This window comes from Protopterus annectens, chromosome 11.part0 (assembly GCF_019279795.1).
Source record: "Protopterus annectens isolate FY-2018-M chromosome 11.part0, PAN1.0, whole genome shotgun sequence".
Taxonomy (NCBI): domain Eukaryota; kingdom Metazoa; phylum Chordata; order Ceratodontiformes; family Protopteridae; genus Protopterus; species Protopterus annectens.
Window position 1 is genome coordinate 1,146,136,587 of NC_056745.1, and position 25,104 is coordinate 1,146,161,690.

At 39.3% G+C, this 25,104-nt stretch overlaps 1 protein-coding gene across 1 annotated transcript in view; it reads right to left on the reverse strand.

The window, feature by feature from the left end:
* The window catches only part of CCDC146 (coiled-coil domain containing 146), a 4,019,163-nt gene that overhangs the window by 1,461,165 nt on the left and 2,532,894 nt on the right, over positions 1 to 25,104 (reverse strand). Inside the window, exons 10-11 of the mRNA XM_044088498.1 lie at positions 9,612 to 9,707; positions 1,132 to 1,302 (exon numbers count right to left, since the gene is read on the reverse strand). Coding sequence (XP_043944433.1) covers positions 1,132 to 1,302; positions 9,612 to 9,707 — 267 coding nt within the window. The remainder of the gene's footprint in view (positions 1 to 1,131; positions 1,303 to 9,611; positions 9,708 to 25,104) is intronic.

Sequence of the window (25,104 nt, forward strand, 5' to 3'; positions counted from 1 at the left end):
TCCAAACAAGTGCCTGGAAAGATGGAAAACAGCAGTCCACAGCTTTGATGCCAATATTTTAATAATAAAAACACCAACACATAAACGCCTCAGAAATTACTCTGTTTTCGACCCTAGTGTACAGACTTCATCAGATGTACTAAATTTTCCAAACATTTAGCATCTGCCTTTTCCCTTGGGTTCAGCTGTGTCAGGATAGAGTTTGGATTGATAAATATAGTTATCTAGTTAACAAATGATTCAGTGAACAAAAACAAGTAAAATATGCCTATTTTGAAACACTTGCTTTGTCTCTTCCCCATAGCTTACTTCCATCAACATGAATCACATTGTCAGTCTTTCTGTTACAAATGTAGGGAGGGTGACCTAATGGTTAAGGTGTTTGCCTCACAAACACAAGGTCCAGGGTTTGAGTCTCACAAGGGATAATTGGCTAGGCTTAAAATGGCTCACAAGCGCAGTTAGCTTAGTACTAATCTATATGTTTATATCTATATGTTTAAAATGATTCTAACACTTTACTCCTTAAGGTCAATGGAGTGGCCTACATTTTAGTTTTACTTTATTCAATATTAATTAAGCTGCAAGACCCACTAATGCTCATGAGTGGCATGGAAGCTTTGATTAGATGACTTGCCTAAAATGACAAAAAAAAAATTGTAACTCTGAAAATTAAACCCAGTTCAACAAGTTGTAACTCACTGCTAGCTGGCACTTTAACCATGTTGCAGTGCCAGCATGAACCTGCCCAAATTATAATTCCTGTTATTTCTGCCCTAGTAGAAACTAATATACTGCCATATAGCTTCAAAGCAGACTCCAGTTTTCAAAAGATCATAAAGATGTATAAGTCCATCTATTCCATGCAAAAGAACTCACCAGGCAGCAGTGCTGTGTGCATCCATTTCAAGCCTAACATATTTTGTGGCTGCTTAATAGTCTCTCACACTTGAACAACTGCTAAAATAACATTTGTTTAGCAAAAGAATAGCATCTAGTTTGCTTGCAATGTGTAGTGCAGAAACAATAAAATATTCACACATGAATTAGAATGGTTACTTATTTTTTTCTTTGTTCTATAAATACTGTCCTCAGTGTAGTCCCAACAAAATATTGTTTTCAAGTAATTACCTCAGCCTTTCGCAGGTCTCTTGATTTTTGTTCCCGCTCATCAGCTTTGATTAAAGCTAGGCGAGTTAGATTAATCATTTCCTCTCTGTAGTTACCTTGCTCCTTAATGAGGTACTGTTCTTCAGCAATGCACTGCTCCAATATGCGAACTTCAGCTTCAGTCAGTGAGTGCTAGACATGACAAATGCAGATGTGTAATATGATGTACAGTTTAAGATATAAAATATTGAAGTTATTTAATATGTTGGATTATATGGTATGTAAAATAATACAAAATCATTTATTTCTTTTTCTTTAGTGGGAAGAGGTCACTAAGTCAAAGACCTTTTTCATGAGAAGCATTTCAATAAGGACTCCATTTACAAAGCACACATAAATAAAAAGGTATGCCAATAAGCAAAATAAAAATCAACATACACATTTCTTATCTGCAAAACATAACTCAGATTGCTGAAAAGTTGACTTGTGAATCTAAAAGCAGTAGTCGAATTAACTCTAAATTGGATTTCTTGTCAGAAGACCCACCTCAAAAATCTTCCTTCTAATTAAGAACCAGTATGAACAATGAAAAAAATAATCAGATTTTATATAACATTGCTAGTTAGTGGTTTTGTAGATTTTTAATAATTTTTCTTCACTGAAATGCCACCCTGCCACTGAGCACAACAATATCACAATTTTATATCAATCATCAATTACTTACTAAATGAGGAAAGTTAGTAAACATTTGTTTTTAACTTTGATAGACTGGATATGGATTTATACATTTTTTTTAATTCTGTAAAGTCTGCTCTTCTTAAAACAGCTAGATATAACAGCTTGACCAGAACAGTAAATTTTCAAACATCGAACAAGAAAAAGGTTTCAAGCAAACACAACACTCTGATACATATGTTCACAGATACCTATATTAGGCACAAGAGTCCAGTCATATCAGTACAAATATTGTTAAAGCTAAAAGTAGTATAAGCCTAAATGGCAACTTATACACTTTATATAAGGATACACTAGTCACATTGCCTCGTGTAAAACTGCATGCTGAATCCAGAAAGAATATGAATGATCATGGCACAATACTGCAAGGAATTAAAGGGACTTTACATCTGATTTTGAATCAAAAGTGTAATTATTCTAGAAAAATAGGAAATGCTTGTGCAAATTTTCCATATCTTCTAGGGCATACTCTTATTACCAACTGTCAGTACTTAGCCAAACTGCATGGGGTAGAGGAAGTATGGAGGCATAGTATGGGATCAGCCCCATTTGAAAAATATATATGTTTATAGTTTTCCTAAAGAAACATTTTGTTTTAAAATACTACACACAGAAATTGTATATTCAACTGTCCTAGAACTAGCAAGTCAAGAGATACACAATAGAAAAAAATAATAATTCATACAGAATTCACCTGCCCAAAAAGCATACTCACTTTTATAATATGAAAACAGTTTTACAATTAAAAGCAAGTACACTCTCAAAAGTTGTTGTTTTCCAAATTATCCAAATGGTCTAAGAAGAATTTCTGCCTAAGCTTGCCTGTTGGCTATATAGTTCACACTGCATTCCAGTTTTAAACTAACTCTTTCAGTGGTAAGCAGCAATAGCTAATTAAGGCCCTTACTTCATAAGGCTTTGATGACGCTATGTCTGTTGCATCCTGCTAGTTTTTTTTTTCAAAAACATACTCATAAAACATACCTCAGATAAGTTGTGTACCTCAGAAGCAATAAGCTACTAAAAAGTTTTAAAGAAACAAATAATTTCCTCTCAGTAGTTACCTTGTTCCTTAATAAGGTACTGTTCTTCAGCAATGCACTGCTCCAATATGCAAACTTCAGCTTCAGTCAGTGAGTTAGAATTTCAATGCTGTAAGGGGTGATACTGATTTTATTTCTCACATAGATTCATAGGTTCACAGAAGGTTACTAGGCTAATGGCCCCAGAACCCTTACAGGTTTAGCCATATTTATCCCGAGTTGCCCCAAATTGTCGGTGGTTAGGTGAGTGAAGTTTGCAGAGATAAGGGTCTACAGTAGTTAATAATGGCTTTCTCTATCCAGGATGAACATGGACATCACCTCAGGAGTGAATCTGTGGTCACCTATCCAGTGATTTAGATTGCATTTGAAGAGGGTCAGGGAGGGCCTCTGTTTCACTTGTATTGTAAGCTTGTTCCAAAGAACCGTCTATCTTTCTAGCATGACCTGTTCATGTCAGAGCCTTGAAGCAAGTGACCCTCGTGCAGTTTGATTTACAAATGTGTAGCATTTCCATCAAGGCTAGGTCAAAGACTGCCCTGTAAGCCAGGCACAGGTCACCTCTTAGCATCCTGTAGCAGAGTGAATACAGTGACAGGGTTTTCAGTCTTTCCACATAAGACTTGTTTCGTGTACCCTGTAATTTCTTGGTGAGAAACCTCTGTGATCTCTCCAAGTGTAACAGGTATCTGGTGAGGTACATGCAAAAGTAGCATTGTTCTCAATTACTGGATTGATGAGTGCTGAGTATAATAAGAATTATAACATCCTTAGATCTAGATGTGAAGTCTTTACTTATAAAATGTGCCACATAGAAGTATTTCCTTACTACTGTCGATTTGTGGCCATCAAAAGTCAAGTTGCTATCAATCTGAGTGCCCAGATCATGTACCAGGGAGTTGCTGTCTATAATGCAACTAGCAGGGATGACATCTTTCTCAAAGGGAATAATAATATGTTTTTTGGCATTTAAGTTTAATCCATGGATTTGGCACCAATCATATGTCTGCATTCTCCCTGTCTGTAGTATATTAACATCATTGGGGGACTCAATGATGACTCCTAATTTGCAATTGTCAGTGAACTTGGGCAGCCACAGGCTGTACAACTTTGCCTGAACTTCTGAGAAATAAATTCTGAACAGTAAGGGTCCCAGCACAGAACCCTGTGGTATGCCACTGATGACTATTTTTTTTTACTAGAGGTGAAGTCGTCCATTTTGACAGTATGTGTCCTGCCAGTCAGTCAGTTGGCTACCCACCTGGTAATGTACTGTAGGTGTTAATTCTCAGGTGGAAGAGTTTTCCTATAATATCTGAGTGATGAATCATGTCGAATGCCTTAGTTAGGTCAAGAAAGGTGGTATGCACGGTCTTTCCCTCATCAAGGGCCTTGGTGACTTTCTCGAAGAAGTCAACCATGTTTAACAAGCATGATCTATCTTTAATGAAAACAAACTGGGTTGGGTCCAGAGTATGGAGATTACCTATGTCCTTGTTAATAAGATCTTTTCCCATTTTCAATTTCTACAAGTCTTTTGGGTTTCTAATACCATGACAGGAATGGATCCCATTCCTAAGTCAAATTATCATTAAAGGTCATGAAATTGGTACTGTTTCAGTCTTTCATGTTAGCCAGAAGTGCTCTTTGCAGGACCCGCAATGTGCCCATTGACTCCTTCTGCAATTCAAATGGAGTTATATGTATCAGTAACATATCTAAGTATGATTGTAAATTCTTTTTTATAAGACTCATTGTTCCTTATTTCACACTGCCCTCATTTTGACCTGCAAATCCTTGTATTTTATGACTTTGTGTCCCTCTGTATTAATACACTGTAATCACTAAATGTAGGAATTTCAAAGATCAATGCTACTTTTGTCTTCTTTTCATGGACTACTATATTTGGTTTTCTCGCATCTATTTTTTGAACTGTTTATAATGGGTGATGCCATTTGATATAAACTTCATAATGAGATCACAAACTAACTATTTGTACTTACTAAACTTAGGTCCATAATGATTCCTTCAATGGCCTTGCAGATGAGGCTAGTCAAGCTTCTGGGCCTATAATTCCCATGGTCGGTTCATGGTCTTCATTTGTGCAGAGGGATTACTGTTGCTGCCCTCCATCCTGCTGGGACAAAGCAAGTTCCCAGGCTGTGGTTAAACAGGGATTCAAGTGAGTCTGCTAGGTCTTGTTTTAAGTTGTTCAAAAGGCAACCTAGGATCTTGTTTGGTCCCAATGATGCTGTGTTTTGGCCTTGGAAAGTGCCAAGATGGCCTGCTCTCTTGAGATAATAGGTTGAGGAATGGTGGCAAGTATAATTTGGGGGATGACTGCAAGGGACAGGGAGGTGAAGTTTGCTCCAAATCTAAAAGCTAGCAGGTTGGCTACTACCTCCAGTTGAGTATGGGTGGTGCTGTCTATGACCAGTTCAGCACATAGCTGGGTATTCCCTTTTAGATTCTGGGTGCAGTTAAATAATTCCTTGTGATCATCCTTAACAAGGGAGGCTATTTTTGCATTGTAATTAGCTTTGGAGGACTTGACAAGATCTCCAATCAGTGTGTTTAAGTTAGAGAGAGATTTCTTCCTCTGCTGAGCCAGTACCCCTCTTGTTCTTGGACATTAGTTTTTTTTTTTCTCTTGCTTGATGGGGTGTCTGGTCTTATAATTACATTGAACAAGAGTCTACTCAGTCTCCTATAGATTACTGAAGGGTGATCTATGGCTGGCTTACACAGCATCCGCAAATGCCACACTTATGAATGTCTTGCATATTAATAAGTCAAACAGTAGAAGAAATACAAGGTCTAAGGACCTGAATTTTGTCTGTGACTTAACCAGAACATGCTGGGGAGACAGATATGTGTCCCAGAGACTGACTCTTGTATGGAACAGGCTTCCCATCCATGTGAAACTGAGATAGTCTATAACTCAGTTTAAGTGCAACCTAGACCAGTGGATGGGGAATAGGACCTCTATACTGGGCCTGGCTCCCATGCCCCTTATGGACAGAGATAGGTTATAAATGCCTGGCCCTCAAATTTGGCAAGGCTTAGAAAAGCCCCATGGGTCATTAGCCTAGTAATAATCTATGAATTTAAAATTGTACTGTGCTCTATAGCTGTTTTACATCTGTTTTCTTCTTGTCTTGCGTCCTTAACTGGACTAATGTCTATATTTAAATGCTATGTTTTTTTAACTGTATAATGCAAATAATACTTAATGTGGAGCTTTTCTCCCCGGGCCTCCGCTGAAAATGGACCTGTGTCCAGTCGGACTCTCCCGGACAACAAAATGTAAATAAAATAAATAAATAAATAATGAATCTATAAGAAAACATGGTCTACCAACAAACTTTAAAAAAGGGAAAGTAAGCCCTGGAAAAAATAATAGATAACTTTTTAGCCTAAACAAAAGAATGGGAAAAGGACTATTTTGCATGAGGACTCTGCATGGAAAAGTATGAAGCCAGACCATATCTGAATATAGCGATAACCCACGCCTGGGTGTGGGTAATGCTGGATTTACCCACGGTTGGTGTGGTTTGGTCCCGAGGGCGAAGCCCGAGGGACCAAACAAAGTCAACCGTGGGTAAATACAGCATTACCCACACCCAGAAGTGGGTTATTGCTATTATACCATGACATTATTTAAGAAAAGAAACTATTACTTTTCTTAAATAATGGCATAGTATAATGCCTGTTTACTGCCCTTCTGCAGATGTCTGGCATCCGCGGCAGTTCTGATGTACTGCGCCTGCGCAGTACATCAGAGCTGTGGGCAAAAGCAACGGAGAAAGCAATATCTCCGTCGCTTTTTTTTTTTTACTGTTTCGCTATGTTAAATGGGTTTAACATAGCGAGACAGCTTTAAAATAAGCAACGGAGATGTCCGTTGCTTATTTTAAAACTGTCTCGCTATGTTAAACCCATTTAACATAGCGAGACAGTGTTTTAAAAGTAGAGTTAAACTAATGGAAAAAAGTCCGGGCGACCGGACCTTTTTCCATTAGTATAACTTGATTTACAATGTGCACACTGGCCAATCAGCTTGCACGTTTTGGGGGGGGTCATGGTATAATATGTTTTTTATGTTTTTTTTTCCCTGTAGAAAGATACTATTTTAAAATACTATACATAGAAATTGTGTATTAAGCTACAGATACTAGTTTGTGATCTGTATGTGTTAACGATATGCATGTGTGTGTGTGTGTGTGTGTGTGTGTGTGTTAGACATGGATGCTCATTCAAAGTCAGTGTTGAGCACTGTCATCTCAGGAGTCAGATAAACTTGTCTGTTAAGATGATTACATAAACATACTAATTCCATGGTCACAAAACAAGGATAAAAAAGAGAAAGGACCACATACATACAGAATCTCTGCCAGCGAATAGAGACTGAACTAATAATAATTTCTTAGTGTAAACAGCACCTAAGTTCAACATTGGTGAGTTTAAATTCATAAGCTGAAACTTTGCCCAGTTAACACTTGATTATTCTGAAGGTTAATGCTTTGGAAACAAAAGTCTGTGAGTTAAAAGTCTAAAACTCTGAAGTGGAGAGCCTATATTTAAACAAGCTGTAGTTCAACTGGCAGCTAAAGAATACAGGCATCAGTATTCCAAATGTGGTTCTGTATACACCCCCAATAAAATTAGAGTGGAAAGTTATGAGATAAAGAGATGCAATCTCTGGTACAATAAAACTCAAATATTAACTATTAAAGGCTGTATTCTACAAGTAGAATGGAAGGGGTGGCATGAAAGATGGTCTTGTTAGGTTTTGGAGATGGTACAGTAGTTGGTACTGAAGTTCAGCATGGTGACATTGTCTATGCTACTTTCTTAGTTCATGACATCAAATGGTGAGTACTACTAAAATCTAGATGAGGCTTTTGAAAACACCGCTATGGTATCAAGAAATCTGCTACAGCCTGAATTCATAACTAGCATTAGGCACAAAAAGGCTGCATAGGAAACTATCTTGTTGGGTCTGGAAGTTACAAGGCATTCTGTTAGCAGATCCTCCTGTAAAATAATGGAAAATGCAGCTAGTAAGGATATCACTCCTAAGCTGCAAATAATATACCATGCAAGGCACCAAAGATTATGATAAAGCAAAACTCTAACCTAGTAGGAAGTAAAAGTATTCATCAAAACACAGTAGAACTTGAAAACAACACAATCATGAGGATACCAAATAGCTCTTAACCTCAACACACACATATAAGGATGTAGTCACTGGGCAGATTTTCTTCCCATGTCACTAAGCTAGAGCAACCCATGGGAAGATGACCATCAGCTTAATCCAGTGACAAAATCCAGGGTCCAAGGATATTACAGATAAATGGACTTTGGATTTCTTTATGCAGTACATCCTTAGCTAGTCACAGCTCTATTCTAGACATATTTGCTCTGCAAAACTAAGCAGTGCCCATGGTATAGAATTATTTACAAAGAATGTTTTCAGGGAAAGATATGCTATGTTTACTCCTCTCTAAAAGGCAGCCACTGTCTACATGATAAATAAATCACTGAGAAGCACTAATTAGACTTAAGATTCAGTTACTTTAACTCTTAACTGCATATTTCATCTGAGAAGAGGAATGAAAGTCTGATATATTTGCTGATTTATAAAGTGACAAATAACTGAACACATAAAATATATTACTGTATTCATCATCATCATCATCATCATCATCATCATCATAACCCCCTTTTTTCCTATTTTTCTATATGGGTTTGAGGTGTCTTATGAACTGTCACCACCTCTCTTGATTCAATTTCACCCTCCTGCCTTCTTTGGTTATCATGCCTGATTGTCACTGGGTCTTCTCTAACACAATCCATTCATCAATCAGCTTGATGTCCTCATTTCCTCTTGCCTTTTTCCTGGCCTCTCCCAAATCTTCATCACAAAATCATTTGTTTTCCTATGCATATGACCAAACCACTATGCCTGTTCTCCTTGACTTTCTGTATAACTAGGGCTACCTTCTTCATCTGTCGATTGCATGTATCCTACCACCATCAGCCACCTCATCTCAACCACAGCAAGCTTCCTCGACGGTTCTGTCTTCACTGTTTCTCTGCCATACAGAAGCCACTGGTTGCACCACTGTTTTATCCAGCTTATTTTCTCACCTTCTTTGGCATTCTTCCATCACACACTATCCCTGATACTCTGTGTCATTTGTCTGCAGCTCCTTTTATTATCTCTGACCTCCTCATTCAGACTTCCCTTCTCCTCGACCACTCCTCCCAGATACTTGAAGCTGTTAACCTGTTCCTCTATTTCCTTTTCTAATTCAATGTTCAGCTCCTTCTGAGGTCCCCATTTGCAACTATCCTCCTTTTATAAATATAATTTACTTTATTCATGTAAATAAATTACAAAAAAAATCATCTGAAAAATAATTAAAATTATAATATAATATAGTTTTAGGTAATTTCTAATAAAGTACTGTTATTCATGATTCAATGAAAAGACATTTCATCTAAAAGAGTAACCTAACACTCGAATTTATGATCCAAGGTCACAAACCTTTTTCTCGATACAGGAAGTAACAAGAGCTAAAAATTACTAGAAGGCATTTATATGAAAGGTAGCAATTGTGTTTCTACACTTCCAATGGCGTATAAGAGGTAATAAAGCTATTTACACAAAGTAAAGCTCTGTGGTACTTTAAAGATAGCAGCTTTGCCAGTGCTTACTTGTTTTGATAAGTTTCTTTTGATAATTTCAACTTCTTTTTGAAGTTCATTTCTCCTTTCCAATAAACTTCCATCATCTTTAGGAACAGCATCAAGCTGCAAAATAAAGAAGCAAAAATAATTAATTATATGCTGCAAACCAAGAGATGTATCACTTTACTGTACTGTATGGACCAAAATGCAACATTAAGCACATAGTCTGCCAGTCTGAAAAGGCCCTTACAAGATGTACCAATACTTTTGTTTATAAAGCTGAATAAATTAAGCTTATAGGTACATTAAAAAGAATGTTGTTGTTGTGTCTTTCGGCTTTTCCCGGTTAGGGGTCGCCACAGCGGAACTCCGGTCTGCTAATGATTGGCAGTAGATTTTTACGTGCTGTGTTGCTAGCCCTGACTTACAACCTTCAACGAAGGTACGCCCATTCACACATGTCTCCACACAGAAGACGCTTTAGCTGAGAATTGAACAGGACAACGTCTTACTGTGAGGCGACAACGCTACTGCAGCACCACGGTACATTAAAAAGAATACTGAGTATAATTACAAGACTTCTATTTAAAAAAAAAATCTCAACTTTTAAACTGTTGAAAATATTTGAAGGTCATGTGCATTCATTTGTATTCACTACTGATAAGTTCGATGTCAGAAAAGTAGGGCCAGCTGACGAGAAGAAGTAATACCCATAATGATGCTGCCTTCAGAGGTGGCACATAATATACAAAATTAACTATTTATCCTGAATTATTCAGTAAACAATTATATTCCTCTGACTGCTTTATCACAGATGAAAGAGAACTGATGCCAGAGGCAGATAAAATGGTGGAGGGGTTGGAAGACAAGCAAAACATAAAAAAATTAGCTAAAAATTATTTTACCAGAGAGTAATGGGTAAAAGTACATATGGCAAAAAGCAATTAATAATGGAAATTACGGGGGAAAAAAATCAGAGTAGTTCAATTTTTTGATCAATTAATTGAAACCTTAATTTACTAAAACAGGTATTTTTCATCCAAGGTGCTGTAACCTCAGAGTTGATACTATTAGCCACAAAAGCACATGGATGCAGACCCTTATGAGGGAGGGGGGTCTTCACCACCATCAAAATATCTCAGTGAATATACAGGCGACTGACAGAAGAAAACAAATGAGTTAGCAATCTGTTTGGAAATATTCTGTTAACCGGAACACATTTTTTACAATGCACAAATGAGGAATATGACTAGTCAGTGTTATTTTGACACATAAAATTCAATAATACTTAAAAGAACTAGAATAATATTAATGCAACTGATGCTGACAGTATTAACTATAGCAGAAATATGAGAAGGGATGATACCAATAACTTCAAGAGATAAACCCTGCACAAAAAGTAGACTTAATCCCAACAAAATACCACATTAAAGATATTCACCAAGTTACATTTAAGTGCATCAAGGAGGAGAAGTGGTTGCAGTTTGTTCTAAGTGCAGTTCAGGAATCTGTGATATGTATAGCATGCTGCTGTATACCAGCATACAAAGTGAGCATCCCATATCCATACAGCCAGAATATTTGCAACATTATACATCTAATGCCAGGCCCATTACCCTCATCAGCTGAAGATGTTGTGACTGTTTTCAGTTAATGACCTAATTTTTCCTGTGAAAATCCCATGAAGTATGTAATAAATAATCTTGTGGTATGTTCTAATCTCAAAATGCTTTAAACTGCAGTAACCACAGAAAGAGGAATAATCACACACTGGGTAAAGCAGAGTAATTCCTGAAGTAATGTAAGTTACCTGATGTAATGTAAGTTTGACCTTATAAAATACCCAGTTGAAAGGGTTCTCTACTCAGTCAATACTCTGGTTTTGTTTGATAGCTAACAAAGTGTGGAAAGTGTAATGCTATGATGTCTTTAACTCAACGGACTGCATAAAGCCTTTACTTTTTGCAGCATCAAACAGGAAAACAAAATAACACACAGAAAGTGGCATAGCACAAGCGACACAGCACAATAGGAAAGGTCACCAAACTATTTATAGAAAGCTCTGTTCTGATATAAGCAACTGTGCTTGTATAAAACATAATAAAGGACCATAATGAAATGCAGGCTGTGACAGTTTAGGATTTCACAGTATTCCAAGTCCTGATACACCAATAGACCACTTCAATAAAAAATGTTGACTCTCCCTGCATTATGCAACCTTGGGGGAATAATAGAGTAAGTAAGAAGATTTAGAATGCAAAGCACACTACAGAGCAAGGTATGTTGGGATTGATTCTTACTTCATCCAGGGCTGCTAACTGTTTTCTTTTCTTTTCATTTTTTTTAAAGATTTTTGCATGCAATTGTTCACTAATTGGCAGAGACTATATGGACCGTACCACAACCAAATAATTTCTTTCCATCTGATACTTACTGCTAACTATTCTAATCTGCTGACTGAAATGGCTCACATATTTACATTTTAAACTAATCTTTCAAAATCATGTGAGACAAATAATTATTACTCACCTTATACTTATTGCATGGTTAGGGGTTGTGAACATTTTGATCAAGCTCTAAAGGTCAAAGGGTCCTCACCAAGAGTTGAGATCACAAGTACTGAAACATCAAGATCCACTCTGGCTTCATGAATAAGATAAGATGTTACCTATGTTGGTATGAACATTGAAAGTCCACTTCTTTTTAGGTGAAAGGTCAACATAATTTTAATATAATATATTATATAGGTTTACTATTAATATTGCGAAAGGCTAAATAATTTCTTTCACAATATCGAAGTAAACCATCGAAACTGGAATCTCGTCCACATCACAGTGTCGACCCAAATGATTGACACATTTGAGTCGACATTGTCATCAAAAACATCACGTGATATCTGTATAGGAGCTGATGTAAATCAAACTCCTATACAACATATCACATTTTTTGCAGGGGGGCAAGCCTCCCTGCACCCCTTCTGTTGGGGGCTGTGCCACCACATTCCCTGCTAATAATATATTCCAACTCCGAGATCACACTATAGTGGGGATATGGATGAACTTTCAGTCCTCACTGTACCACGACCTCCGTACAGTTTGTCGAACACACTAAAGAGAATGCATTACTGCATTAGCATAAGTGTGTTCGACTATCCCATACAATTTACATTCTGTGAATGACAATCTGATTTTCGACAGCATACCGAAAGGTTGTCGTTCGCAGTATTGATAATAAACCTATTATATAATATCATAGACCACAAACTTTCTTAAACTTTATTTGTTACAATTATGAGCACCTGCCACTAGTACACTAAGTAATTGTAAAGGAATAGGACAGGCCTGTATGGAAGAGCTCCGCCAAGTACTCCAGGATGTTGGCTATGCTCACCAGTGTCACATCTTGCCCCTTTGCAGTACTCCAGATGAGATATCTTTTCCATTTTGCTGCATAATTCTTTCTTGTTGAAGGTCTACGAGCCTCCAGGATTATGTCTTTAACCCTTTGGGATAAATTTGGGTTAATTGCTGTTATGTAATGTTCCAGGCAGTTAGCTGCAGAGTTTTTAGGTTTGGATGCAGAATGTTGTAGTTGTTCTGTGTCAGCAGTAATGGGATCAGCGGCAGTTTCCATATTTGTTCCCGGGACATGCTCCTCAGCAGTGGATACCAATGTTGTCTTGGCCAGTCTGGGGCTATCAGAATGATCCTCGGACGTTCCTCTTTGATCTTGAGAAGCACCTTGTGCATCAAAGGAAGTGGTGGGAATGCGATGCTGTCAGGCTTTTCCAACTGAAGGATAGGGAGTCCACCTTCCAAGCAAGTGGGTGGTAAGTCCTTGTGCAGAATTTCTTCAACTGGTGATTGCATGGGGATGCAAACAAGTCTATTTGTGGTAATCCCCATTCTCTTGTGATGGTTTTGAAAATGTCCAGATGCAGCATCCATTCGTGGGCATCTGTTGTAGTTCTGCTTAATATGTCTGCTAGAATGTTTTCCTTCCCTGGTACATAAATTGCCTGTAACTGAATGTTGTAGCTCAGAGCCACATCCCATAGGTCCAGTGCCAGCCGGCAAAGGGGGTATGAGTGTGTGCCTCCCTGTTTGTTGATGTACCACATAACTGTGGTGTTGCCTGTCCTTATCAACAACTGGCCTTCTTGGAGAAGAGGTCTGAATGCCTGGATTGCCAATTTTACTGCCATCATTTCTTTTAGATTTATGTGCAGATGCAGCTGGTCTTGAGTCCATAGGCCTTGAATGCACTTGTCCATCATGTGTGCCCCCCAACCGAGGTCTGAGGCATCTGTCGTGATAGTTTGTCTTGGTTGACTTTTGCAGAAGGGCAGTCTTGTGTTTGATTGACAGGCCTGAGCCCACCATAAGAACTCTTGCTTCAGGCATGGGATTATTGGAATTTTGGTTTCCAGGCTGTGCTTGTGCTGAGACCACAAATTCTTTAGGTACCACTGTAGCTTTCTCATATGAAGCCTGGCATGAGGGACCAGTATTATGCAGGATGCCATGAAGCCTAGAGCTTGTAGCACTTTTCTTGCAGTTAGATGGCTCTGCTTTGTTAATGCCAAGAAATAGAGAGGAAGTTGCTCTTTCTTTTCTGCAGTTAGAAATGCCATTTGTTTTGATGTGTCCAGTTCTGCACCCAGAAAGGTTATTATTTGGGATGGAATCAGCCTTGACTTTTTTGTATTGACTGTATATCCCAGGGCTTGTAGCAGGTTGATGATTCTTTGTAAGTCTTCTGTTAATTTGTTTTTGTTGTCCGCTTGTATCAGGCAGTCGTCCAGGTAGGGATAGATTTGAATTCCCTGAAGTCTGCAATGAGCGATTACTGATGCCAGGCATTTCGTGAACACTCTGGGCGCAGTAGATAAGCCAAAGGGCAATGCTGAGAATTGATAATGCTCTGATCCTGCAAGAAATCTGAGGTATCTTCTGCAAATTGGTCTTATGGGGACGTGCAGGTATGCCTCCTTGAGATCTAGAGTTACCAGCCAAGACTCCTTGCCCAGCACGGGGAAGAAGCTGCTGTAGGGTCAGCATTTTGAATTTTGGATCAATGAGGAATGTGTTTAAAGCAGACAGGTCTAGAATAGGCCTCCATTTGTTTTCCTTTCTTGGTACCAGGAAGAGCCTGGAGTAAAATCCCTTCCCTTGCTCCATAAATGGTACCTTTTCCACAGCTCGCATTCTTAATAATTGAGATATTTGTTTTAGAGCTTCTGCCCTTTGAGAAGGTGGTAGGTTTGGTATTCCTCTCTTTCCTGGTAGTGTATGGAAATGGAACCTGTAACTTTTGTCTATAGTCTGCAAAATCCATTTTTCTCTTGTAATGCAGTGCCAGTTTCTGGAAAATAATGTTAGCTTTCCGCCTAAGGGTGCTTCTAGTTGTTCCCTGGTAGGCGGTGCCACCGCCAAGTCACTGTGATTGAGTTGTTGTAGTGGTGGGGGCTGTATCCGTGCCTCGTTGGTTGTTACCCTGCCACTGGCGACCCCTGTAGGTACCCCTGGATTGGTTTCTGCCTCTAGAGCGCCTATTCCTGCCTCTTTGTGCCTTAGAGGAGTCCGGAAAGGACCAATTCTTGGAAGGCCAATTCCTGCTAAACCTTGGAGGTTGAACTTGTAAGAAATCTTTTACTGTTTGCACAGATTTTGCTTTCTCTTCCATCTTTTTTAGTACCTGCTGTGCGGGGGCACCAAATAAATTGACCTTGTCCATAGGTGCATCCAAAAGCTTAGATTTGACATGGTCTGGTAATGCCTGCTCTTTCAACCATGCATGCCTCCTGATAACTGTGCCAGTCATGGCTGATCTAAAGGAAGCCTCCAGTGCATCATAGCCACATTTTAAAGAATGGTTACTAACCTGCTGTATGTTATGTAACATTTCTTGAACATACTTTTTATCTATAGATTCTTCAGAGGACAGCTTTTTAGTCAACTGATCAAGCATAAACTCTTGATATTGAATCATATGAAATTGGCAGTTCAAAGCTCTAGCTGACAAAGTAGCAGAGGTGTAAACTTTTTTACCCCATCTCTCTAAGGACCTGGATTTCCTTTCAGAGGGGAGGGGGTTTTTAGAAGAAGTAGCTGCTACAGCTTTAGGGCCCTGGGAGATAGTCTCTGGATCTGCAAAAGGGGCCTTATATAAGTGGCGATGAGTGTCCGGGACCCTGTAGTACCTATCGGGCTTAGCAGGAGCCGGAGGTAAAGTATCAGGAGTAGTGCAAGCATCATTAAATGCATCATCAACAACAGATAGAACTGGAGGAATAGCTAAAGGCCTATGCTGTGGCAAGTGTAGAAAGGTCCTAAGCCTTTTTCTAGAGTCTGAGAAATCTTGGCCCTGCCACTGAAATTGTTCCCTCATAGCATGCAAGGTTTCCCCAAAGGAAAATTCCTCAGGAGGAGAGGCTGAAGGGATGGACTCCTCAGCATCAGAGTCTTCGTAAGGAGAGTAAGAAGCCTCAGGAGGGTCTGTATGTTCTGAATCATCAGAGGAATCATCTGTGGCTACTGGCTCAGGGGGCTCTGCTCTAGGCCTCTTTTCTGGAGGAGGGAGAGAGGCCCTGTCTGGATGAGGCTGGGATCCACGAATTAAAGAGATGAGATCCTCTGCCAAAGAAAGCATATGGGAGCTGGTGCTGGGCCTGTGAGAGGGGGGCTTGGCAGGCACAGGTTTTGAAGCTTTGGCTGCTTTAGCCCTGGCAAAGGCCTTAATAGACATAGTAGGAGGAGGCCTAGCAGCTCCACGTGCAGGGGTAGAAATATCTAGGGGAATGGTGTCTGATAAATCCTGTGAAATCGCAACAGAAGGTTGGATTTCAGAAGCCGTTTCTACCAGGATAGAAGAGGCCTCGGTAGAAGGCAAGTTATCGGCTGAAGAAAGAACCGCTTGCTAGGTTTCGGCTGAAACCGAGACACTCGTGGTTTGCTTAACCGCGGTTTCAGCCGAAACCGCGGACCGCGAGTGTCGGTCCTTTTCTTTGCACTTTTTGGTTATTTGCGTAGTCGGAGGATCCGACGGCATAATGTAGGCAAAATCGGAGCCGAAAATCTCTTCAGCAAAGTCCGAGCGACGTCTAAGCGTCCGTCGGTTAAAAGAAGCACAGGCTAGACAAGCTGCTACGTCGTGGTCTGGGCCTAAACAATGTATGCAATAGGAGTGGAAATCTTTATGAGGTATTTGTTTCCCACAAGATAAACAGTTATTAACTTTCTCTGACATCGGCTGAGGCAAGAAAGAGTCCCCAACGGGGTACTTAGCTTTATAGAAGTCTTCAAAGTAGTATTCGGTAGTAGTAATCTCTGGATCTGACCAACCGGCACTTGCGAACAGCTTCTGCTTCGGGCGCCACGCGGCAAGAAAGACTGAGGAAAATGACGTCGGCTGATGCCTTTATACCCGAAGAACTGCCGCAATGACGTCGGGTGAAGTGCGACACCAGCCGAAGCCAGACCCAGACTTTGGAATCCGGCCGACCGAAGGGCTGCCTGACGACAGGACAACCCATTTGTTAAGACTGCAGATGCATCCTTGAAGGAAGGACATCAAGAAATGCATGGTATTTATGAACTTATATTAGTAATAAATACAACTGATTGTACATTTTATTGTAACATCATATTTCTTACACTATGTGTGAATTTTTCGTACTCTTTTTCATCTTCTACAACTACATATGTTTATAATAACTTTTCCTTTCCCCCACAATTATGGTTTCTTTCATCTTCTATATACCATATTGTTAAATGCCACTTCTTATCCATTATCATTCAGTTTCATCATTAACCATGATTTAGTACCAATACCTTTATTTATAGTGTTGTAACATGTTAAGAATTGTAACAACGTATATATTCTTGTTACTGTGTCATTGACAGTAATTTATATGTAAGAGTATTAGTTCTGTTAGTTGACTTCTGGTACAGGTCATGCCTGTAAAGGGTTGTCGAACTAGGTACCTACCTGGCTATCAAATGTATAAATACAGCAATATGGATGAAAAGCCATAATGTTATAATCCCTCACAAATACGAAAACTGAATGTAACCAACAGTGAGTGGTTTAGTATGCTGTCCAGGTATATGCAAGCAGATTTTAGCTGTGGCTTTACAATCTACAAAGTAAAATAATAGAAATACCATGTCTATCACTGTCTAATAATAAAAAAAAAATCAGTGAAAAAAAAACACAATTTAAAAAGTGGAGCAATTAACTTCTGTTTCATTTCAGTTGTTTAATAAAATATACCTCTATTTAGACTAACAATTAACTCAGACATACTAGGGTGTGTATGGGTGTGTGCCTGAGGTAATGTCTGAAGAAGTGTGTGTGTGTGTGTGTGTGTGTGTGTGTGTGTGTGTGTGTGTGTGTGTGTGTGTGTGTGTGTGTGTGCGTGTTTGCATGTGTACACATAAGTACAGGTGCACAGGGTATCTGAATGTGTGTCTGTGTGTGTTTATTTGTACATGTGCATGCGTGTGTGTGTGTGTGTGTGTGTGTGTGTGTGTGTGTATGTAGGTGGGTGTCTTTGCCAAAATGATGGCAAGGGAGACCTACTGTTGTCAGGTCTGACAATTCTCATGTGTCAGTTGGAGTGTGATTCAGTACAAGTTAATGGGCCAATAATGAGGTCTTTCTCATTGTGGTCACAGCTGTCTCTGAATCTCATTTTATCACCAGTGGAATAACTGACCTACATGTTGTTGTTGTTGTGTCTTTCGGCTTATCCCGGTTAGGGGTTGCCACAGCGGAACTCCGTTCCACTAATGTTTGGTAGTGGATTTTTACGTGCCGATTTACCAGCCCTGATGCACAACCTTCAACAAAGGCATGCCCCATTCACGCATGCCTCCACACAGAAGACGCTCTAGCTGAGAATCGAACGGGGCAACGTCTTGCTTTGAGGCGACAACGCTACCGCAGCACCACTACCACGGGATAATAACTGACCTACAAGTAGTAGGCAATAACCAACAGCCATGAGGTTTCTTTGAATCCCAGGCTATGAATGCATCCATAACGCTTATTTAATGCATCACAGTTGTAGTACAATGTGTAACAAAGCAGAAGACTTTTTGAGTAAAGAGTTCAGAAAGTTTATTAATAGCTGAATTTAAGATTTCCACATTCAGCCAGTGATTTCTGCAAATAGTCAAGCAAATCTGGAAATATAAGTAGAAACATTTTGGGAAAAGCAAAGGAATATGGTGGAGACTGTCATTAACACACTGGTGACGTACAATTAGCACATCTCCAGATTTTGATGTAGCTTAGGATTGGGCAAGCTGCTCTTCTTAAGTCTTCAGTATTCATAAAACTGGAGTGCTAAGTGTAGTGCCTTGTCCCAACCATAACAAATTTTAGAAACCAAGGAACAGTGGTGTCCATTAAATTTAAACACAATGGCACTCACCTTAAACGTGCATTATGATACTACTACTACTACTACTACTACTAATAATAACCTAAAAACTGGTAAGCTGCATAAAATGTCAAAAGGACATTTTACTTATGTAGTTTGAAGACAAACCCCCAGATTTACTAAACTTCCATGTAGGACTAGCTTAGTCCTGCATGGAAGTGCCCGTTTAGGTACAGGATGGCAGCATGCCATCCATATTAATAAGGCACGCTGCCCAAGCTCCTAGGCTCACACGAAGCATGTACAAGTGCATTGGGCGTGTCTGAGAGCAGCGCTCTCAGAATAAACATGCCCCTGCAATGTAGAACAGCAGAAAGTGGTAGGAAATGAGCGAGACTGCTCATAGGTGTCCGTATATCCCCACCAATAGTCCCCCATGTGTACAACAGCAACAGTACATATAAATTAAATGAAGAAATCCTGTTGTTATTATTTTTTTTTAATCCGAGTACAGCTAACCGTAGATGGTGGGTGTGCCCATCACTTAGCTATGGTTAAAGCAGCTTAAAAGGCTGAAGAGGATAACAAGGGAGATATATGCAAATGAAGTAGCACAGCAATAGTGTAGTGGGCAGAGCATTCTCCTAACGAGCAGGCATTCACGGTTCGAGTCCGACTGCAGCACAGTCTATTTTACATGGCAAAGCATATTATAGCCAATATTTTTGTTGCAAAACCCACTAAATAACATATTATTTATGAACTGGAATACTGCAGGAAATGCACATGTGAAGTGTCAGTGTTATAATGAATAAGGCACTAGTAAACAGGTTTAAGCACAAATAAGCAGTAGTAAGCATAATTAAGCAGTAGTAAGCATATGTAAGCAGTAGTAAGCGTGTTTAAGTGTGTTTGTGCAGGAGTAAGCACTGTCTACACACATTAAGCAATTTAGAAGCTGACTGAGTATAAGACACTGTAACCAGAAGTTAGCAGTGCTTACCTCCACACAAACCCGCTTACAACTGCTTTAAAGTGCCTTAATCACTCTGTATCTAATGACCCGTGTTCTGCCCAGCAACAAAATAAACAGCCTCTGCAAGACACAAACCCAGGACACTGTACACTACAGTCACAGAAGTTAACCACTAAGCCATCATAGCAGTACATCAGATTGAGGTTTCAACAAACAAATCCCCACTATAGGAAAATCAAACTGAACATGTGAAAGGAATCTATGTACAGTGTGATGTTGTATAACCTGCTACATAACATAAATAAGTGAAATGGAATACTGCAGTAAGGCCAGATGTGAGGTGTTATTGTAATAAAGTGTTGAAGTCCCCAGGACCCAATACAGTGTATGTACACATGAATCACGAATACCAGACACATACAAGATGTAACGAATAATAAATCAATGCCAAAAGAAAAATATAATGCAAATTAAATATTAAGCAATGCTAAGCATTGCACAGCTCAGCTTAGTTGGTGTAAGCAATGTGTAGGCTGGCTAACTCAATCTGCCCAGTGGTATACCCCGTTAAGCAATTCCAACATTAGGTAACCAGATGTGCCCATAGCTTAGCCTTTTCAAAACCATCCAATCATGGAAAAATATTTAAACCCCACAGGCACGAATACTTCCCATAATTGGTTGCAGCCCCTACTGTAGGCAGAATGGCTGGAGTTGGGGAAGGCACTCGATTTAGAGCGCAGTGCTGGGGCACCCAGGAGTCCAGATTCATGGTATGGCTCCTGGTAAAACACCATGAGCAGAGACTACTACAGGGCCAGTACCAGGGCTCGCAGTATAAAGTGGAGGCCTGGGACAGTCTCGCCCGTGCTGACCTGAAGCGGCAGGGGGGGGGGATCTCTTGGAGCAGTGGATCCAAGAATCAAAGCAGATGGCTGATGCCCCAGCACTGAGTAAGTACTCATTCTACTACGTAGATAATGATTGCCTAGCTTGTGTATACTATGTATAGGTAATGGCTAAATATCACTGTATTTCTCCGACAGCTGCAGATGAGCGGGCTGCGAACCAGCAAGCCCATGTTGCTAGGCTGCAAAGGATGCGTCGCGAGGCAAGTTAGTAATAATATTGCATGTACTACCATAACAAATAAATATAACAGTTCTAGAAAGTGTTGTACCAGTATAAAAATGTATTGTGTATGGGATATACTGAATAAACTAGACAATATGGCAGGAAGACTGTCAGATAGGCTGTGTGTAAATAAAGGTGTAATATCTTGTGAATACAAGTATAACCCCTGGAGTGCTTGTGTACATTCTTTCATATGTTGTTGTAGTGTTGCACTCTATAAATAGTACTGTTGTATTAAGCAGTGTTACCCATAATGTTGAACGCAGATAAAATGTGTAGGAAGTTCAGTATAACAATAATGGAAGTCCCAAGAGGTCAGTCATATTGTACAACTGAGGGAGGCTTAGAAAACATTGGAATGCTAATGTTGAATGCAGATAAAATGTGTAGGAAGTTCAGTATAACAATATTGGAAGTCCCAAGAGGTCAGTCATATTGTACAACTGAGGGAGGCTTAGAAAACAATGGAATGCTTCACACCAATTCCCTGATAGCACAGTGTACGGTGATGTCAACTTTAATATTTTTACCACACAGAGCAGGGGTTTGAATCCCGGGAGTGGTAGTAAGTTGTATGCATAATCATACCCCACAACTGTACTGATTTTGTGAGAATGTTCAGATAGAAAGCTGTATGCATAATTAGACTCAACAACTGTACAGAATTTGCTAGAATGTTCAGATAGTAAGCTGTAAGCATGATCATAACCATCAACTGTACAGACTGTGGCAGAATGTTCAGGTAGTAAGCGGTATGCATAGTCATACCTCTCAACTTTTGTGATCTGTCCAGCATTCCAGATAAATGGCCCAAATCTGCTGCCTGGTAACCTGTTCCCCTCGCAAATCAGTGTGATGATCCAAGAAATGTAGGCAGCTTTAACTGACATATAACTGATAGTCAGACCTGTACATAGTCAGAGAATATATATGAAAACAAACCTGTCATTGTAGCATCTCACCCAAAGTGTATGACAGCAATTCTCAAAATATGTCATATTAACACCTGCATCCTGTCAGGCCTTGACCAGAGTGTGTGCAATAACAGATTGTTAGGTATGTGTATAACATCAACATGGAATCTGGGAGTATGTGTAGAATTTGTCAGGTAGTGTTAACAAAGATTTTCTCCACAGCAATAACAGGTAACAGGTGCAGACTATAAGCAAAACAGAGTCCATGTAGATTCTAATCTAGAAACATACCATTGTACAAAGTAAGGACATTGGGTAGTGTAATAATACATGTAAGGGACAGATCACTGCAGACTAAGAAAGTTGTGAAAACTACAGGGATATATTAGTTGTTAATTGACCTCTCTCTCTCACCCCCACCATATGTACAACAATAACCTAATTACACACCTCACTGGTTACATGTACACCCAAACCTTTGTTGGGACATATGTCCTTTTGGTTTATAAATATGCACATTTGGTTCTATGCATGTGCTGTGTTAAAATACTCCCATATTGGTGGCCTGTTGCTATCAATGACACCTGTATGCTGTTGTAATGACCATTGCTGTCCCATATATGCATGTGTTCTGCTCACTCTGCAACTGTTGTAAATCTGGAATACATATGCATGCTGTTATAACTAATCCTAAATACTGTTGACTATTACTAACTGATATCTTTCTTAAAACTGCAACACCATAGCTCATACGCGAAGGCCGGTCCCAGCGGACCCACCTGTCCCACCTCAGCTGGCCATGGCACACAGCACCAGCACGTCTGGGGCCCAGCCTGGGACCTCCTCCTTCTCCGTTGGCCCTGTGCCACTTTCGGGTGGAACCGCCACAGGGGATGGGGCTTGGCCCCCCCCAGGGGCGGGGATGGAGAGGTACCTGTCACCCACCGTCAGGTCCGGACCGTGGTGCGTAGCAAGCTTGACAAGGAGATATGAGACCAGCTATGCCAGCTTGAGGGCCGCATGGTGCAATTAGAGGGTGAGTCTGCTCCTCCTACAAAGCCCCCAGCACAACCACCTTTGGGGCCGTGAAGTTGCAGTGGTGACTGCCCATGGGTGGGGACATCAGTCCCACTGTTTCCATTTGGGGGCTCATGGGCTTGTGACTTCCAAACACGCCTCCCCGTCTAAGGTGTTTACCTCCTCATGTGTAATATACCGCCCCTATATGCATCCTGTTTGTCTTGTTTGTTAACCTACCCAACCTACCTCCCCAAATATACCTACTACCCCTCAAATATTATAACTTACCATAACAAGAGGGAAATTGGTGCAAAGAAAAATGCTGAACAAATATTTTTTATAACCAAATTCTCTCCCTTTTCGGATATATTAGTCTCAGTAGTCAGAAAATTTTGGTACATAATTTGTGAAGATGATAATATTGGTGAGCTATTCCCTAATTATGTTAATTTCTCTTTTAAAAGGGGAAAAAATTTGAGAGAAATTTTAAATAACAATCTATTACAGCATATTGAACCTACAAAAACTAGGGTGGGCACTTTTGCATGTGGTTCATGTAGCATATGCAATAGGGTGAGTAATTTTGAAGTCATTAATAATATAGCTCATATTCCGAAATATTTCTTTAATTGCAAGTCTACCAGTGTAGTATATATATTAGGTTGCTCATGTAAGGACATCTGGTATATAGGACAAACGAAAAGAATGATAAAAATTAGAATTTTAGAACATCTAAAGGACATAAGAAATCTAAATTCTATTAGTCCGGTTGCCAAGCATTTCATGGATACTCATGATGGTTGTAGTGATAGTTTGAGATATTGTGTATTGGGGAAACCTTTTGTCTGCAAGGGAGATGATATAGTGGGTAAACTGCTAGAATTGGAAACAAGAATGATACTTAAATATAAAACACTGAAACCATTTGGTTTAAATCAGGAGCTGGGCTTATAAAATGTACATAGATTTAATTTTGCACACATATATTATTTATTATTTATTATATATATTTTTTATTTAATTTGTTATAATTTAGCGGATGATACAAAAATAGTATGAGGAGAGTAAATTATTCACATTTATTAATATGAATTTAACTGTAATAATATTTGTACATAATGAAATTAATTTTGTTATATATATATTTACTTTATGTCTTGGAATAGTGATTTTTCCACATATAATTATTTATTTATTTATATATCTAATGAATTTTGTATGTGTTGAAGGGTTATATTATAAAAGTATAATTGGTTCATAATATAATTGGTTTAAAATGATTAAATAAATTAAATAAGTAAATGTCACTTTTCTATATCTTATATACAGAGATCACTTTAAATTTTGAAGAACAATTGAATTTAATTGTCAATTAATCAATTAGTTATGAAGTATAAAAGGAGTTCATTTTGAAACCTGTAATGTGATCCTTTGAAGGCGAATAGCCGAGGTACCAGATCGTTGATGGAATAAAGAACATTGGTGGAATTTGACTGTTGGTGTGTTTTTGGGCAGAACTGCTTGCTATCGTTTGTTTTGTATACCTACTACCCCCCTCCTCAACATCCTCCTCTCACCTGAAAAAAAAAAAAAAAAGAGCAATCTGTTCCCACAAAAACATCACGCCCCATTCATAGCTGTCCATTTCGCACACATGTCCACTGGACACATGTAATCTGGTCTAATTGGCATTACAACAAATTATTGTTGTCCTCACCCCCTCCCAGGGGTTTGAGTGTCCAAATCTAACTCCAAATTCAGTGTATATGCACAGTTGCTGCTATAGAAGAAATGGGCAGCTATGGACCATCCCTACAACCTTCCTGCACATCCCTGGCTATTTTCCCAACTGTCTTTCCCTCTTTGTGCCCCTTTTTTCACCACTTTCCTATCAACACCTTTTTCTTTTCTTTTAAAGAAATTAGCGCAGGGGTAAGAGGGAGTAAGCACTTTTAAGCAGCAGTAAGCGGGTTTAAGACTCTTTGCATGGGGGTAAGCAATGCCTATACAGGTTAAGCAATTTAGAAGCTAACTACGTGTAAGAAACTGTAACCGGAAGTTAGCAGCTCTTACCTCCATGCAAACCTG